At 35.9% G+C, this 15,232-nt stretch overlaps 1 protein-coding gene across 2 annotated transcripts; it reads right to left on the bottom strand.

Moving 5' to 3' along the window:
• Positions 1-350: 350 nt before the first annotated feature.
• LOC126692182 (probable UDP-N-acetylglucosamine--peptide N-acetylglucosaminyltransferase SPINDLY) lies at positions 351-14,903 on the bottom strand. Of its 2 annotated transcripts, XM_050387691.1 has the most exons (18): positions 14,567-14,903; positions 13,719-14,157; positions 12,436-12,597; positions 12,170-12,345; positions 11,934-12,009; positions 10,716-10,844; positions 10,462-10,581; positions 10,255-10,323; positions 10,091-10,172; positions 9,166-9,260; positions 7,065-7,129; positions 5,704-5,902; positions 4,643-4,837; positions 4,019-4,113; positions 3,775-3,910; positions 3,429-3,646; positions 1,657-1,784; positions 351-1,148 (listed from the first exon to the last, which is right to left on the bottom strand). In XM_050387691.1, the coding sequence occupies exons 2-18, from the start codon at positions 14,127-14,129 to the stop codon at positions 721-723; spliced, it is 2,784 nt and encodes a 927-aa protein (XP_050243648.1). In that variant the 5' UTR covers positions 14,130-14,157; positions 14,567-14,903; the 3' UTR covers positions 351-720. The 2 variants fall into 2 exon arrangements, with proteins under 2 accessions (XP_050243648.1, XP_050243649.1); XM_050387692.1 differs by lacking the exon at positions 14,567-14,903 and having other exon boundaries at positions 13,705-13,848.
• Between the last annotated feature and the right edge of the window lie 329 nt (positions 14,904-15,232).

Here is a 15,232-nt window from a genome sequence, read left to right as displayed (position 1 = left end):
ATCGTCCATTTGTCCTTGGAAGAAGTTTGTCCATTGTCGTCTAAATTTGTAAATTAATATTACATTGAATTTAAATCAGTAATTTATTATTAATCAATAATTTCAACTTATTTGAAAATTTTTAGGTGAACTCTAGATAAGTTTTATCCTTTATTTTTTTACTTTGACCTTTTTGGCCATTGCAGTGCAAGCCATCTTTTTTGACATCACCATTTCCATCTAAATAATTAAACAATGTGAACCCAAAAGTTTGAAAGGACTTTACTCGTCCTCTAGGTGATCTGACCATCCATGTCAATTCATAATCAAATAAACAAGCCATACTAAAACCAAAAACAAACAAACAAACAAAAACAAAAGCAAAAGGTTTCCTTATAATTTACAAGCCACAACTAATTTCTATAATTCAGGTTAAAAAATTGCAATACAGCTAAGTATCAGCTAATATCATCATCACCTCTTTGCTTTCCTCTATATCCTATTTCTTGCACATAAAAAAAATCAAATCTCTCGACTACCGCCCACATACTTTCCCGAAAAAAATGTGATCCTATGGAAAGGTGCCCCTTGGTTGCAACTCACAGTTACCACCCACCATCAATTTCAGCAGAAGCAGCCAACTATAAATATACACCACAGTAGCATAACCCCAACAAAGGTAATACACCACTGAATCCATCCAATCTTTAGCAAATTCCTTGGATAAAGATAAATTCAAGTTCAGCTCAGCTTGCCTGAGTTAATATTCTGATTCAATGGACCCCCATTTTCTTCACAAGTAGAGACATTAGGCATTGATGATGTAAGTGGACTATATCCATTACTCTTGATAGGCCCAGGAGGGCTTTCTCTTGAATTTGTAATCCTTGTTGGCTCTGAATTTTTAACATCCGGTTCTTCAGTAACCACAGGCTGTTGCATTTCTATGTGCCGTGAAGATGGCACATCGCCTTTGCAGTACCTCTGCCACATGTTTCGGTATGTTGACTCAAGACTAAGGATATAGTTTTCTCCATCACAGACGGGGGACTTAGACATACGGTCTCTGAGAGCCGCCCTTAAATCTGAGAGGGCTGTAACGTCAGAGGCCAACTGCAGTGCCAATTGGACATATTCGTCTTCATTTTTGGCAACCAGATGTCCCAAACCTACAGAGCATCAGCCAGAAGTCCACTTTAATTAGGATGTTTGGGAAAAAAAATTCTTAAATAAATACACTACCACTGCTAGTGCAATAAAAAAAAGGCTGAAAATCTGAACCACAGAGACGGCCTGTTATTTTTTTGTATTAGTCCCATTTGGTATTACCTGGTCTGAGATGCACTATTAAATTATTGTTATTAAAGAGTTGAATTGTTGACACATACATTTTAGGGCTTGAAGTTACCAAATTTTTATCCTTAAAGGATATGCGTCTACACTAACAGAATGCAAACAGAGAGTTGCATCTTCTTCGTGCTCTCTTACCTAATCACGGATGTCTAAAGCATGGAAGATATATACTTCCTTCATAGTCATACACAAGATACAAAATATGGCCCTGTTTATCTTTTTCAACAAATCATGCACATAAAACAAATGCAAGTAGGCATATCACAGAAATTTAGGAGACAAAAGATGGACATTAACCAAAAGGGAAAGGGAAATGGTTCTCACCAACTTTGCTGAGAAGACTCACGCCAACATTGTGAGCATGCACTGATCCAGCCATAGTAACACATGGGACTCCCATGTACAAAGACTCACATGTTGTGGTGGTTCCAGCATATGGAAACGTGTCCAGGCTACATAAAGAGAACATAAGTAAGAATCCCTATATAGTACGCATATGAGAAGCCAAAAGATACATGGTTTGTAGTCCAATTGGCAGCATGTTATACATGACAAACATTGAGAAAGGCTGAAAACACAATAACAAGAAAGGAGCTTTAAGTGGACATTCTTGTCACTGATTTTCAACAAAATTGTTTTATCTGACATAGAAAACACGATAATTCCAATTCCAACAAGTATCACACAAAGAAGGAAGAACAATGAGCTACTTTTAGTCCTGTATAAAAGTAGGATGGGAGATCAAAAAAGAAATAAAAAATTTGTGTATTTACATTATATGCTAAATAAACTAGGGTAAGCATCTCTGAGATTGGTATGTACATTTTATGCTGAATAAACTCAGGCATTGGTGTGCAACCATAGAAAATGAGGACAGGTAATTGTGAAGGACACACTTCTTAAAATGAATGATATGGTACACTGAATTAAGAACTTTTGTCAGACTTTTGCACCTCACTCATTTGATTCATTAAATAATACATAAATATTTCAAGTAACTTTTTCTATTTTGTCACTTACATATCCAGTGGGTCTTGGACCTGACCTCACCCTCCACCAAGTTCTTATAGATGGAAGAGGTGCCATTTAAGCTAGTATTCATTTAGTATGAAAAAACTTTGGAGAAAACTTCCCTGTCAAAAAACTCATTGAGTATACAAGTCACAGCAGGTTTGTCACTTTGTCTAACATATTCCATCCTTTGCATCTTTGCCCAATTCAGATACTTCACTTTTTATTTAATTGGTAAGTTACAATTGAACCAGAGGGTTTTGAACCCACGACCTAAAGGTATTTCACAAATTTTTAAGTAGTGTAATGTAAGAAGTTATGAGCTTATGTCACAAATCAATTGCATCAGAAAAAACTATCATACTGTTCAACTAAGAAACATATCATGCTATAGTTTCCTCTCAGATGCCAAGCATTAGACATTTTGTTCATAATAATCGGACAGGTGTTTTATGTTAGCTATTGGCCACAAATCACAACCCCCCTCTGGTGTTCAGGCACAAAATTATGTTTGTAATTGTATACACAATAAAGGAGGTAAGTAAAAAAGAACAAAGTAACTTAAAAACTCATAGGTGCAGCATTTTATAATGGTCAAACGGTGGTTTCTGAGGGCATAAGTCATAATGGGAGTGAACTAAAAATTCTAGAATTAAAAGTTGAAGCTATCGAATTCATTCCATTCAATGCTTTCTTTGCCTTCCCCTTGCTCTGAAAAGTTTCCATTTCAGATGTCCTAGTTTAAAAAAAAAAAAAAAAAAAAAAAAAAAAAAAAGAAAAGTCCTAGAAAGGCACCCTTGTCAAGTCCTAGTAGTTAATGAAAACTGCCACTAAAATAAAACAAATTAAATCCAATACAGCCCAAAAAAGGATAAAGAGCGAGGTCATGGGTTCAATACCATCTGGGTGGCATGAGTTGTATTTACCTTTTAAAATAATTTTTCTTTTTTAAAAAAAAAGAACTATAATGATTATTAATAAAAGATATATTTATATAAACAAAAGTCCATAATATGTAGAAAATATCTGGCTTCTACAAATACAAAATGTAAACTTACTGGCTTAAGGAATGAAGATTGAATTACCTAATGTCCATAAGAGAATAGGCTTGCATATGATCATGGTTAAGAAGAATCAGTGGCAGAAGATCAACACGTAATGATTCTAAACCCAGTTGCTCCAATGTTGAAAGAAATCTCTCTCTTACACTATCACAACAAAAAGGTTTACATTTCACCACAAGGCGAGAATTTGGAACAGCACATAAAATCCTTGCCCAAACTTGCAACACCTTAGGGGTAATCTGATGAAGGACAAACAAATAGAAAGGAAGATAAAGAATAAAATCAAAGCATGTCAGAACATCAGTTGGACTTCAATAAATATACATTTTCAAGTAAATCAGTTATCTCATTCCAGTTTAACCAATACCTTAGCTAGATTATTAAAGCTACCAAATGTAATAAAGCCATTGGAAAGAGCAGGAGCTGGGCAGACTGGCCCAGCCTCAGGGGAAGGTGTATAACAAAGGAAGCATTCTGGTAATCGAACCAACTCTTCAACATGCCTGCCATTTATTAATAATATCATTTTAAGAGAAAAGTGGAATAATATACCTCAAAGATCAACTTTAGTGCGTTAAGTTGTACATGGAAATGTGCAAACTAAGACTTACTTTTGCTTTGTATCAGGAGGATCTGCCAGTGAATCAGTGATTCTATAATCAATCGTAGGCAAACCGGTTGTATTTGGGTAGCCAATCCAAGTCACCTACAAATTCAACAACAGTCGATTATTTATATGTATAAAGACCAGAATACCAAAGGATGCATACCATTGTTGCATATGCATAATATGTCATTCCACTTCAAAAAGACTCCAAATTTTGAACTTAAATATAAAGGACACAAGACCATGGACCATCAATGTTTGCCATTCTCAAAGTGATGACAAATGAATAATTAGATTGCCAACAGTTTGAAGCAATCATCCCATACAATATGCAAAAAACCAAGCCGATCATTGCTTAATGCAAGTCTGTATGCTTGGAGTAGCATAATATTTTTTGGCAAGAGGCGTTGTATAATATTTAGGTTCAGAAGATAAAATAAATTAATAACTGGCTTTCCATAAGACAATAACAAGGTGTATCAATTTTGCAAGTACCCAGGTATTCTAAAATAATTCAATCATTTCAGCTCCACAAAAACAATAACAAGAAAATTAATTATACCAAAAGCTTTGAAACTTATCCATTAGAAAATTTTAAATAGGAGAGGTACAATAGCCTCCAACATACCTGGATGGGTGCAGGTCGGCAAGCCATCATTCCCAACTTATTGTTAGCTGTATGACCAGTAAGTTCTACAAGGATGTCAACTTTATCTTCTCTCACCATGCTTGCCACCTTCTTTTCATCAATCCCGTATATATCCCTCCAAAGCCCACCCTTTTTTATGACTCTCTCTTTAAACCTATTAGTTTTTGCATCTGCCTGTAACATCATTTAAATAAAAAATGCTCTTTATGAGGAATGATAATGACTTGTGGAGACCAGCATGTGGTATATATAGACATTAATTTTATATTACTGTAAAACTATAAATTAATTTAAGTGTAAAATTTGAAATTCTAGTAATTACTAATCAGATTTTAAAATAAAGAATTCAAAGAAAATGAAGGGCATTTCACAGATAGAGGTAGTGATGCCAGAGACTTTGGTAGTGTTAAATACTTATATCATTGTAATGATGAAGGCTGCACTGATGGCAGTAGTGACAACTGCAGTAGAGATGGGGGTTGTGTAGTAGTTGTGGTGGTGAACTTCAGAGTGCCAACATCAATGTCGAGAAGCAATGGCAGTTATCTTAGAGGTAGCAGTAGTGCCTCTAGTAAAAATTAGATGAAGTTGTGATAATGCTAACAATGCCTGGTGGTTGTGATGGAGGCAATACTGGTCATTTTTAGAATGGCGTTAGAAATACAGGCAACAATAGCCACGTGCAATAGCGGTCACTATAATGGTGACGGCGAAGACTGGCAATACTAGTGGCAGCAATAGCATTAATCAGGAACACACAATGAGCAATTGGTATTGGCATAAGTGAAGCCAGCAGTGGTACTTCTGTCTTTCCAAGGATCAAACCATAAATTTTGGGCAATATCATGGGCTTTCATAAAAATAATGAAGAAATGGTGCCACGAGTGAAGCAATTAACTTTTTTGAAATCCAAGCAATCAAACGTATAGAAACCACATGAAGAGGAGACCAAAAAATAGATGTATGAAAATAGAAACAATTGCCACAGTTTGGCAAACAGTGTACCATCAATAATATGGTTGTATGTCAGAAGAAAATACCTTCACCACTGCTGAATAAACAACCACCTTGTACTTTTCATAGTTGTGATAGATGAGGGGAGCTTCTATAAAATATGATACAGAATGAGTGAAAAAATCAGGAGATACATATCCAATCACAAGCGGTCGTTCAAGATCCTTCTGGTTGTCCCACGATGTGTACTGTGGAAATAACCTCATGAAACGCTTACCCCACTCCCTGCATGTAGGATTCCAATTTAGATGAAAATTATCAAAGCTAGAAAATTTCCACTATATATAAACTTCCAACAATCTAGTATTAAACCCATGCAATTGAATGAGATGAGGGACCACCACTTGCAAACCAAATACAAACTGAATTTGTGTCAAAATCAATTTATATGAGATCCCTTATTCTAAATCAGGTGGTGGCACCCTCTAATGCCATTCACTGAGAAGTGTCCCTGACCTCCAACCGAGATTTTCATTTCGGGAAAATGATTAACAGATAAAACGGTTTCCATCTAGCAGCTTGCGGAGTAAATGTACTCAATAGAACTCAAAAACGATGCATTCAAGGTAGAAAAATTAAAAACTTAACCTTGCAGTCAAAATTGAAAACTAAGAAACAACTAACCTCACAATTTTCAAATCAGGCTTCTGGTTAAAACCCAATATTAGAAATATATATATATATATATATATTCTAAAAAAGGTCAGTTTAGGTCTGTGAAGGTTAATAGTGAATACAGTGTGCTACTTGTCTTGACCCAAAAATTCTTGGCTTTTATGGCTCAGTAACACAATAAAATCTCCATGCATGTCTCATAAAGCGCAAATTAAAATGAATATAAGTTGCTGCTTTAACATACGTGCATATGCTCACAGCAACATGTAATGACTCTCTAGAAATACAAAACCATTTAAAGAAAAATCATATGAATTCTAAAACAGGGCTGACAGATGAATCTCATGATTAGATTCTCAGCCAAAGGAGGGGGAGAAGGCCTCTCTACATAGGTTCATAATGAAAAACAACATTGATCGCATCCAGTCATACAACCCTCTTAGAAAAGAATTTGTAAATGAAAAAACCATATGTTCCACTCCGTCAGGAGTCTGAGTATTATATTCTTTCCAAACAGTCCACATAAGATACAGTGGAACAGACATCCAAAGAGATGATGCTTCACCCCCCCCCCCCCCCACACCAACACACACACACACACAAAAAACCAAAAAATTAGAAGTTACTCCCTAGGAAAATACAAGAACATTCCTGGTGATGCAGGAATAAAAATTCTTACTATGATCCTGTGAATAAATCATACATTTATAATAAATTAGTCATCCAAGAATGAAGAACAAATGCATGACAGTTGATTAGAGATAGCTGAAACCTGTGAGCCTCAAAAAGTTTATCATCATGTCCTTCATTTATGTAATTCTTCGCAAGCAATCGATTCTGCAAAAATGGTCAATCAACCACAGATAAGAACAATATGGTTAATCAAGGGGGCCCAACCGCCAAAAAAAGACAACTCTAGCAAAGAATCAATACACAGGCATGTGGCCCTCAGATAAAATTACCATCAACTGTGCAAGCCAATATGTTTAAAATTTTGAAAACATTCAGTGGTATATGAAGAAAAAAAATCATATTTTGAAACTGCCAGCTACAAAAAATCTTTTAACTTCCTGATTTAGTTACAGCATAAAACTTATTTTTTTTGGATAAGTACTAGAATTTTATTGAAAATGAAAATGGATACACCATGTTCACTATGATGAACATAAAGAACCTTAGAAAATACAATCAACTCAAACAGAAAATCTAAGGGAAATTTGGAAATCAAAAAATTGAAGTACAAATAGTAAAACCCCATGTCCAAGACCAATCAAACAAGGTATGGAGCAGCAAAGACTTCAATTGATCAATAGATCTTTCAATCTCCTCAACTATGCAACTGTTTCATTCCTTCCACACTAACCACATCACGCATGCTAACACCAAATTCCATACATTTGAGGAAAGTTTGCCAAACCAATTCACCAACCAAAAAGAAGGGATGCTACCTTAGTCAGCAACACCCAATGGATCCCAAAAATCATAATCACACCATAAAGCATAAGTAAACTCACAACGAATCAAAAGTTGAGTTACAACATTAACACTCTATTTGGGAGGAGGGAAAGAAATAGAATAAAAAGAATTATTTTGGAATATTAGGTTCCATTTTCTTGTTTGGGAGTTTTAATGGAGGAATAGAAAGACAACTCCCTCATTTGATTGTTTGGGAGTTTAAGTAGGAGAGAATGGAATGATAGATGAGACACTCATAACCTCCCTATTCCCTCAAGACCTCAAAATTATATTCCCCCTGGGAGGAATCAGGGGGTATGGAATTAACTTTAATGAAATTTTCACTAAAACTCCCAAAATACTCATATACATTCAAACATTTATTAAAAATAGGGGTATAATAATAATGTTGTTATAAAATGATTCTCTTCCATTATTTCTAATGTTACTCCCAAACAAAGTTACTTATATTTCATTCATTTCCATTCTTTTAGTCCAAACAAGATTGGTTAATTCCGTTCCATTCCATTCCATTCTTTTCCTTTCCTTTCCTTTCCTTTAATACATTCTATTCCTTTATGAACTCCTAAATGAAGTGTAAGGGATGAGGAAAAGTGTAACAGTATTTGTTTGGTACAAGTGACAAACGCAAGACAAGCATAAGGTAGTAACTCAAATAAATTAGGTAGTAGCTCTGACAATAAGTCGCTAAGCCTAGTTAAATAAATCCACATCTCCATCGGTGCAATTACATTTGAATGCCAGTTATCCTCCCAAAATAATCATATCACTGTGGCACATTAAAATAGTTCCGTTCCAAATTTTGTGTGCCCAAAAGCACATCAAGTCTCCCAAGACTCCCACCCCCCCAAACAAAACAACCCAAGAAAAAAAAGGAAAGCCCAACACTGCATTTAACATTCCAAATAAAATTATGGGCACGCTGAAAGATCATTCAAGGCTGTCAACGGTTTTCTAGAAGTAACACAAACATTTCACACCAATTATAGTTATGCATAAAACACTATATTACACTTTTTGACAATGAATTAATCAAAATTGTAAACATTTTGGATGATAGGATGCCAAATGTTATGTTGTGGTAATTGTCAATCCAATATTTATTGTAATTTCTTCTATACTGAAAATTACAGTTCTTTATTTATTGAATCAGAGTGCTCTGGGACCAAAACATTTTAACAGTAATCATCTAGCCCTTATCCACATTGAGCCCCATTCGGTATTTCATAACACACATCAAGCTCAATTCCAGATATGATATTACTATTCTGAAAGGCAATTAAAACTGCAATGGAACAAAACACTCAAAACAATACTTTTTATGTGATGAAAAAGTTTGAAAGAAACTTAACAAGCATCTAAGATGTGCAGGAGTTAATTTGCATGAGTGACAATACCTGGCCTGCATTTCGAGAGTCAGGATCTATCTTAAGGCATTGCTCATAAGCATCAATAGCAAGAGTTATATTGCCAGCATCTCTATAGAGAACCCCTACAAAGGACACAAAGGAACAAATTTATAACAGAAGCAAATAGAAAAGAAATTCTATAGCAGAAAGATAAGAGATAATATAAGCAAAAAAAAAAAAAAACTGCCCTGAAAAAAGAAGAAGAAAGGTATTAATCAACTACACCAAATAATTCAAAACTCCAAAATACCATATGTCACCATGATAAGACTAGGTACCCCACTTTACATTACAATATTTAGAAAATCCTATATGACCCTGGTTTTTTAAATTCATTCTGCATGGCATCAGCCTTGTCCCCAAATTGATCTTTATGCACACTTAGATTCAGGGGAGACGTTTTTGTGAATTCACAATTAGCTTGTAAGCAGCTCTTGGGTCAATCCCCAACTGGAATTCTTGCCCTCAGATTCTCCAGCGTTTTGTAAGCACCCATCCCTTCAATTATACCTTATTAACTACTTAAATATAGATAGACCAGAAAATGCTTGACGATAAATGCCCATACCCAGTGTTGGTCCAGCCAAAATATTACAGTCGGGTTTAGATAGGCAGACCAGATTTTCTTATTTCCTTGCCAAAGGTGATTCTTATAATGTAGTCAATTAAGTTGAAAAAGAATTCCCGTACCCAAAGATATACTGTCAAAGTAATCTACAGTTCATCGACCTAAATAAGTCATTTCTTGCAGCAACCTAATACTGAAAGCATTTCCAACATGAACTAACTTAAACTGAACTAACACACTTTGACATCATAGGAAAATCAATTTTACCAAATCATGCACATAATCCAATGAGTTAAGGACCAAAGGATTTCAGAAATAAAACATTCAGGCAGACAACAGACTAACCCAAGTTATTATATGCCTCTGCGTATGTGGGATTTGCAATGATAGCTTTCTCTATCAAATTCGCAGCGGCATCCATTTTACCCTGCCAATAATGCGGGTAGTTGACTGTGTTAGACCATGGGCATTTCACATATCAATCATCAGGAAGAAATTCAAAACCATACCTGGACAGTGAAAACAACACCAAGATTGTTCAATGATTGGGAGAAGTTCGGTTTGATTGACAAAGCCAACTGCAAACGATCATAAATAATGAGAACAATGTTGAGGATGTTGATGATGGTAAAGACATGCACTCCACACATGAAGAGGGGAGTAAAAAAAACAATAAGAAAAAGAAGTGGTGTCTTGCACAAGTGTTGAAAAATTACTTGATAACACTCTACAGCTTTATCAAGGTTGTCTCGATCTTTATATATCACTCCCAGATTGTTGCATGCCTCCGCACAATGGGGATTGAAATGGATGGCAAGTTCGTAGAAAACAATAGCCTTCAAAAGTAGACACTAATTATAGAATCTCAAGTTTTCCAACTACAGCAATCAATATAACTGGAAAATAAAATTTTAAAAGGATGAACTTGATTTTTGGAGAGAGAAATAGATTACCCCCAAGAATCACTTACCATGTCAAACTCAAGCATTTCACCATAAGCAACCGCTAAATTATACATAGCATCAGCATAATGCCAATTATAATACAAAGCCTTTTTGTAATATGCCACACCTTGATTGATGTCACCCTCCAATTTAACCTGAAAAATGCCAAATCCAATATCAAACATGGAACAATTGAACAGTTGCTAATAAAAAAAAACAGAATCCACAAACAAAAATCAGGGGACAGAGAACCTGTTAGGATATCAAGCTAACACAAAAGAAAACAAAAACCTATAAACAAAAATCAGTGGAAGGACTACATACTAGGATATTTAGCCAACATATAATGGTAAAAGAATAACACAATCATAGATATGGCAACCATTACAAGTGCATGATTATCACATTTACTGTTATGATTCAAGTAAAATAGGACAACCAAGTTTCTTCAGGAAAAAGGCAAAGGCTAGTGATCAAAGTGCAAGATGCAAAGTAAAAGTGATGAATTTTAAAAGGACTTTGTCATGAAAGAGGTTGCAGAGTCTCTCCTTTAAGTTGCTGATCTCTTTCAATAGTGACAGATAATTGCAAATGGAATTAAGCCACAACTTATACTGCAATTCTTCTGAGACATTCTAAGCCATGAAGAAGAAATATCATCCATTTCTAGATTCACAACATTAAGAGTGACATACAGTCTTTTCCCTCGTACGTCTAGATAACTCTGTATTTAGTTTTTTTAGGTACACAAGGTTACAATCTATTCTGAATTCCAACCAACTTCAAGAATGTTATGTCCCTTGGCCCAAAGTTAAAAATGGGATTTTGTCAGCCAATCAACAACCATAAACCACGCCAGCATAAGCAGATATTAACAATGGTAAAAAAAAAAAAAAAAAGCAAGTTAACCCTTGGGGTTGGTAGTTTTTAAGATGGTATCAAAACCCTGTTTATCTAAAAGGTCCTTGGTTTAAGTCTTGGTACCACCCAGTTTATCGGTTTCTTCTTTTCTGTATAAGCAAGGCCTATGGTTGGTTCAGGATTGTTGGACAGGCCTATAGGGAGGATGAGTCCTAGTGTATCTGTGAACTCAATATACTTTCTTGACACAATTTCTGACAGCTTAAACTTTGAGGGCCGGTGGTTACCAACACGGTACACAAAATGCAAATTCAGATGTAGTTACAAGAAGTAAATGTTCAGGAAATAAAAAAGTAAATGAAAACAAATGGATGAGAAGTCACCTTTGTTCCTAAATCTGTCAGGGCTATTGCCATATTATTCTTTGCAATCTCAAAGTTGGGTGATACAGCTAGACACCTGACACAGCAAGGAATTTAAGCACACATAGCATCAGCAGTGGTAAAACCATGAAAAGAAAATTACAGAAATCACATTCAAGGTCCAGCTCAGATCTAAAAAGATTAATTAAAAAAAAAAGGACTTTGAAGGCCCAACAGACAGCGTACTGGCAGATTACCTCTCATAACAAGCAATAGAGGACTCCAAGTCATTACGATTTTTGTATATGACTCCCAAGTTGCAATATGCTTCAGCATACATAGGTCTCTCCAATACAGCCTTCTCATAGCAGTTAAGGGCCAAGTCGAATTGCATCATCTCAGAATAGACAACACCAAGATTATAATATGCAGGCTGCATGTATCAAAGTGTATAAGACTATAAATTTGCGTGCATACCAAAAAGAAAGGCAGACAGCAACAGAAAGTGTGTTAATAAAATTACAGCATAGTGTGGATCTATTTTGAGTGCTTCATAATACTTCTGAATTCCCTCCTGAACGCTCCCAGCAAGCTTAAAGCCAGTTCCAATATCTGTTAAGACAATGGCTAGGCATTCTGCAGCTGGTTTGTATGCAGGGTCTGCTCTCAGAGCTTTCTGATACGACTGTAAATCAAATTGATCAAGTCTTAGCAACAAGATTCAGTAAATGGCTCTAGTATAAAATTGTAATTAATTACTCGATGCAATATGTAGATCAAGTTCAAATTAAAGTGATTATCGATACTTTCTTTTCTTCTTTTAATAGGTAAAAACTTAACAACCCATGCACCTGTACATGATTGAACCCATAAACTTACCCTCCTCCCTTTACCTATGGGGCCATAATCAACGACTGCTAATAAGGCATGCACAATATGTTACAGGAATAGCTGATAAATGGTCAAGTTAGGTCAAGCTGATGATGAATTGAGCTCAGCTAGAATCATGATACCTAAAACCAAACTCAGCCATAGCCCTAATTATTCAGCCCAAGTTTGGCCCCCTAATATGTAACAGGCATCAAGCAGACTCCGAACACCAAATTAAACTACTCATGAAATTTTTTTCTTCACTCTAATGAAGTGGAAGATTAATAGTCAGGACCTACGGACCAAGGGCCAGTCTCAGGTAGACAGTTTCTAAGGGGGGTAGGCCTCCTAAAAGGTGACGGAGGCATGCAAAGGTTTCCTCGGGCCAGACGAAGATTGGCCCTCAAGTGCAAAGGCAGAAGGGAGCTTGACTGCAAGACCCACCCGTCAAGCAAAAGAAAGGTCACATAGTTAAAATGTTATCAAATTATAGGTCTACTTTGGAGTAGGCTGGGCCTCAACATCTATGCTAAATCTACCAGTTTAGTATAAATTTTAGCTCACCTGGCAGCACATAGGACAATAGCCAAATAAGAAAATATGTATTGATATGAATTCTTCCAAGTACTTTTCCTTTCACATTTCAGATATTCATCCTCCTTTGTTTCTGATAAGTAAATTCATACTTTCAGACAAAAGCTTTCGATATCTACTAGACTAGTAGAAAACAGAATTCTTGTTGATGCGAAACTCAAAAAGGAACACCATAAATCTTGTACTGCACACGTTAATCGAGTGCCAAGTAGCAAGAGGCCCACGAAATTAAAGATTTTTTTAATTGTGAAATCAACTACTGATTAATCCAAATTTTAAAAAAGTTAAAGTCTTTCTTTTGCCATGATAGAAATAGAAGTGACTTAACTGTCATGAGCATACCTCAGCAGCCTCCACTAGGCAACCCTCCTCTTTGTACAAAATACCACAATAAGTGAGGGCACAAGCATTCTCTGGCTCCAATCTGATGGCCTCAGCAAAGCTTTCGAACGCAAGCTTTGTCATATTCTGCATCTGCAAGCATATCCCTTTACCAATGTGAGCTTCCACATTACTACTATCCTTCTCCAATACACTCTCATAAAGAGCAAGGGCATCGACAAACTTGTTCCTCGAGCGGAGAATGTTAGCATAAGCAATGGCATCTTTCCCTTCAAACCTCTTGTGCAGCGGAACAACCCCCACAAGAGAGCCGCTGGTACTAGGAGACGACTGTGACCCGTTCAAGAAACCATTATCTCTAACCGGGTCACCCTCTCTCCCATTCCCAACAACTTTTTCCGGCCACGCCATCCTAGCACCCCCCTACAACCTCAATTCCCTGAACCAAAAAACCATCATATACAATTCAAACCACATACACAAAAGTTGCCAGCTAGTACATTCAACTTATTAAATAAAACCAAAGTTCCAAACTTTCAAAACACTAAGTTCAATTGAAAAATCAATTCAGTTCAATCAACAAACAACATTACCAGCATAACAAGAAATAATCACCCAAAAAAAAAAAAACCCCAAAAGCTGAAACCCTAAGTTGATATAGCATGATCACAGTAGCTACTCTCTAACAAAGACTGATCACAAATAATATAATATATCAAAAAACCAAAAACCCTAGTGAACAAACTGGCATTAAAGAAAGCAAGATAGTACATTTATGAAAGATTATGGATTCAAAAGAGAGAGAGTGAGAAATTGCTCAAAAAGATTAGGGATTTGGCGGCGCTTACAGTGAAGGTCGATGAGTCTGTTTCGAGTACTAGAAGCACATAGTAAAGAGCTAAAGTTCTTTTCTTTTTTGGGCTCAGAGAGAGAGAGAGTTAGAGAGAGAAAGAGAAAGAGAGAGAGAGAGAGAGAGAGAGAGAGCCAGAAAGACCCTCTCTCCGACAGAGTGATTTCGATGTCTCCTAAAACCCCAGAGGCAAAGAATAGAGAGAGAGAGAGTCCAATGGTTCGGTCCGTTAATTACAATAACAAAGTAAAACAATAACAGCAACGTTTGGAATATAAGAAAGGGCAAAGTAGAAGAAGGGGTGGTTTGGATTGGTTTTTTTGGTTAATGTTTTTTTAACCCTGTTGGTCGTCGGTATTTGCTGTTAATACCACTCAAAGCTCATGGCGTTCATTATTGTCATTTGTCGGTAGCACTCGTTGTTGTTAAAAAATAACGCTGACCTGCCTAGCTATCGTGCTCCTGCAAAAGGCTCACTCCACCAATTTTGAACTAAGGATCACAGCTTTCAACACACACCATCACAGTCTAGTTTCATTTTCAAAAATATTTTTTATGCCCATTTTATAATTACATTTTTTTATGCGTTTTTTTATTTTGTATATATTTACAAAAATATATATAATAAAATAAAAATACTCTTTTAGCAAGCAAAAAAAAAAAT

Source organism: Quercus robur, chromosome 7 (genome assembly GCF_932294415.1).
Source record: "Quercus robur chromosome 7, dhQueRobu3.1, whole genome shotgun sequence".
Classification (NCBI taxonomy): domain Eukaryota; kingdom Viridiplantae; phylum Streptophyta; class Magnoliopsida; order Fagales; family Fagaceae; genus Quercus; species Quercus robur.
The sequence above is the reverse complement of the archived record's forward strand: the minus strand, read 5'-3'. Positions and strand labels throughout refer to the sequence as shown.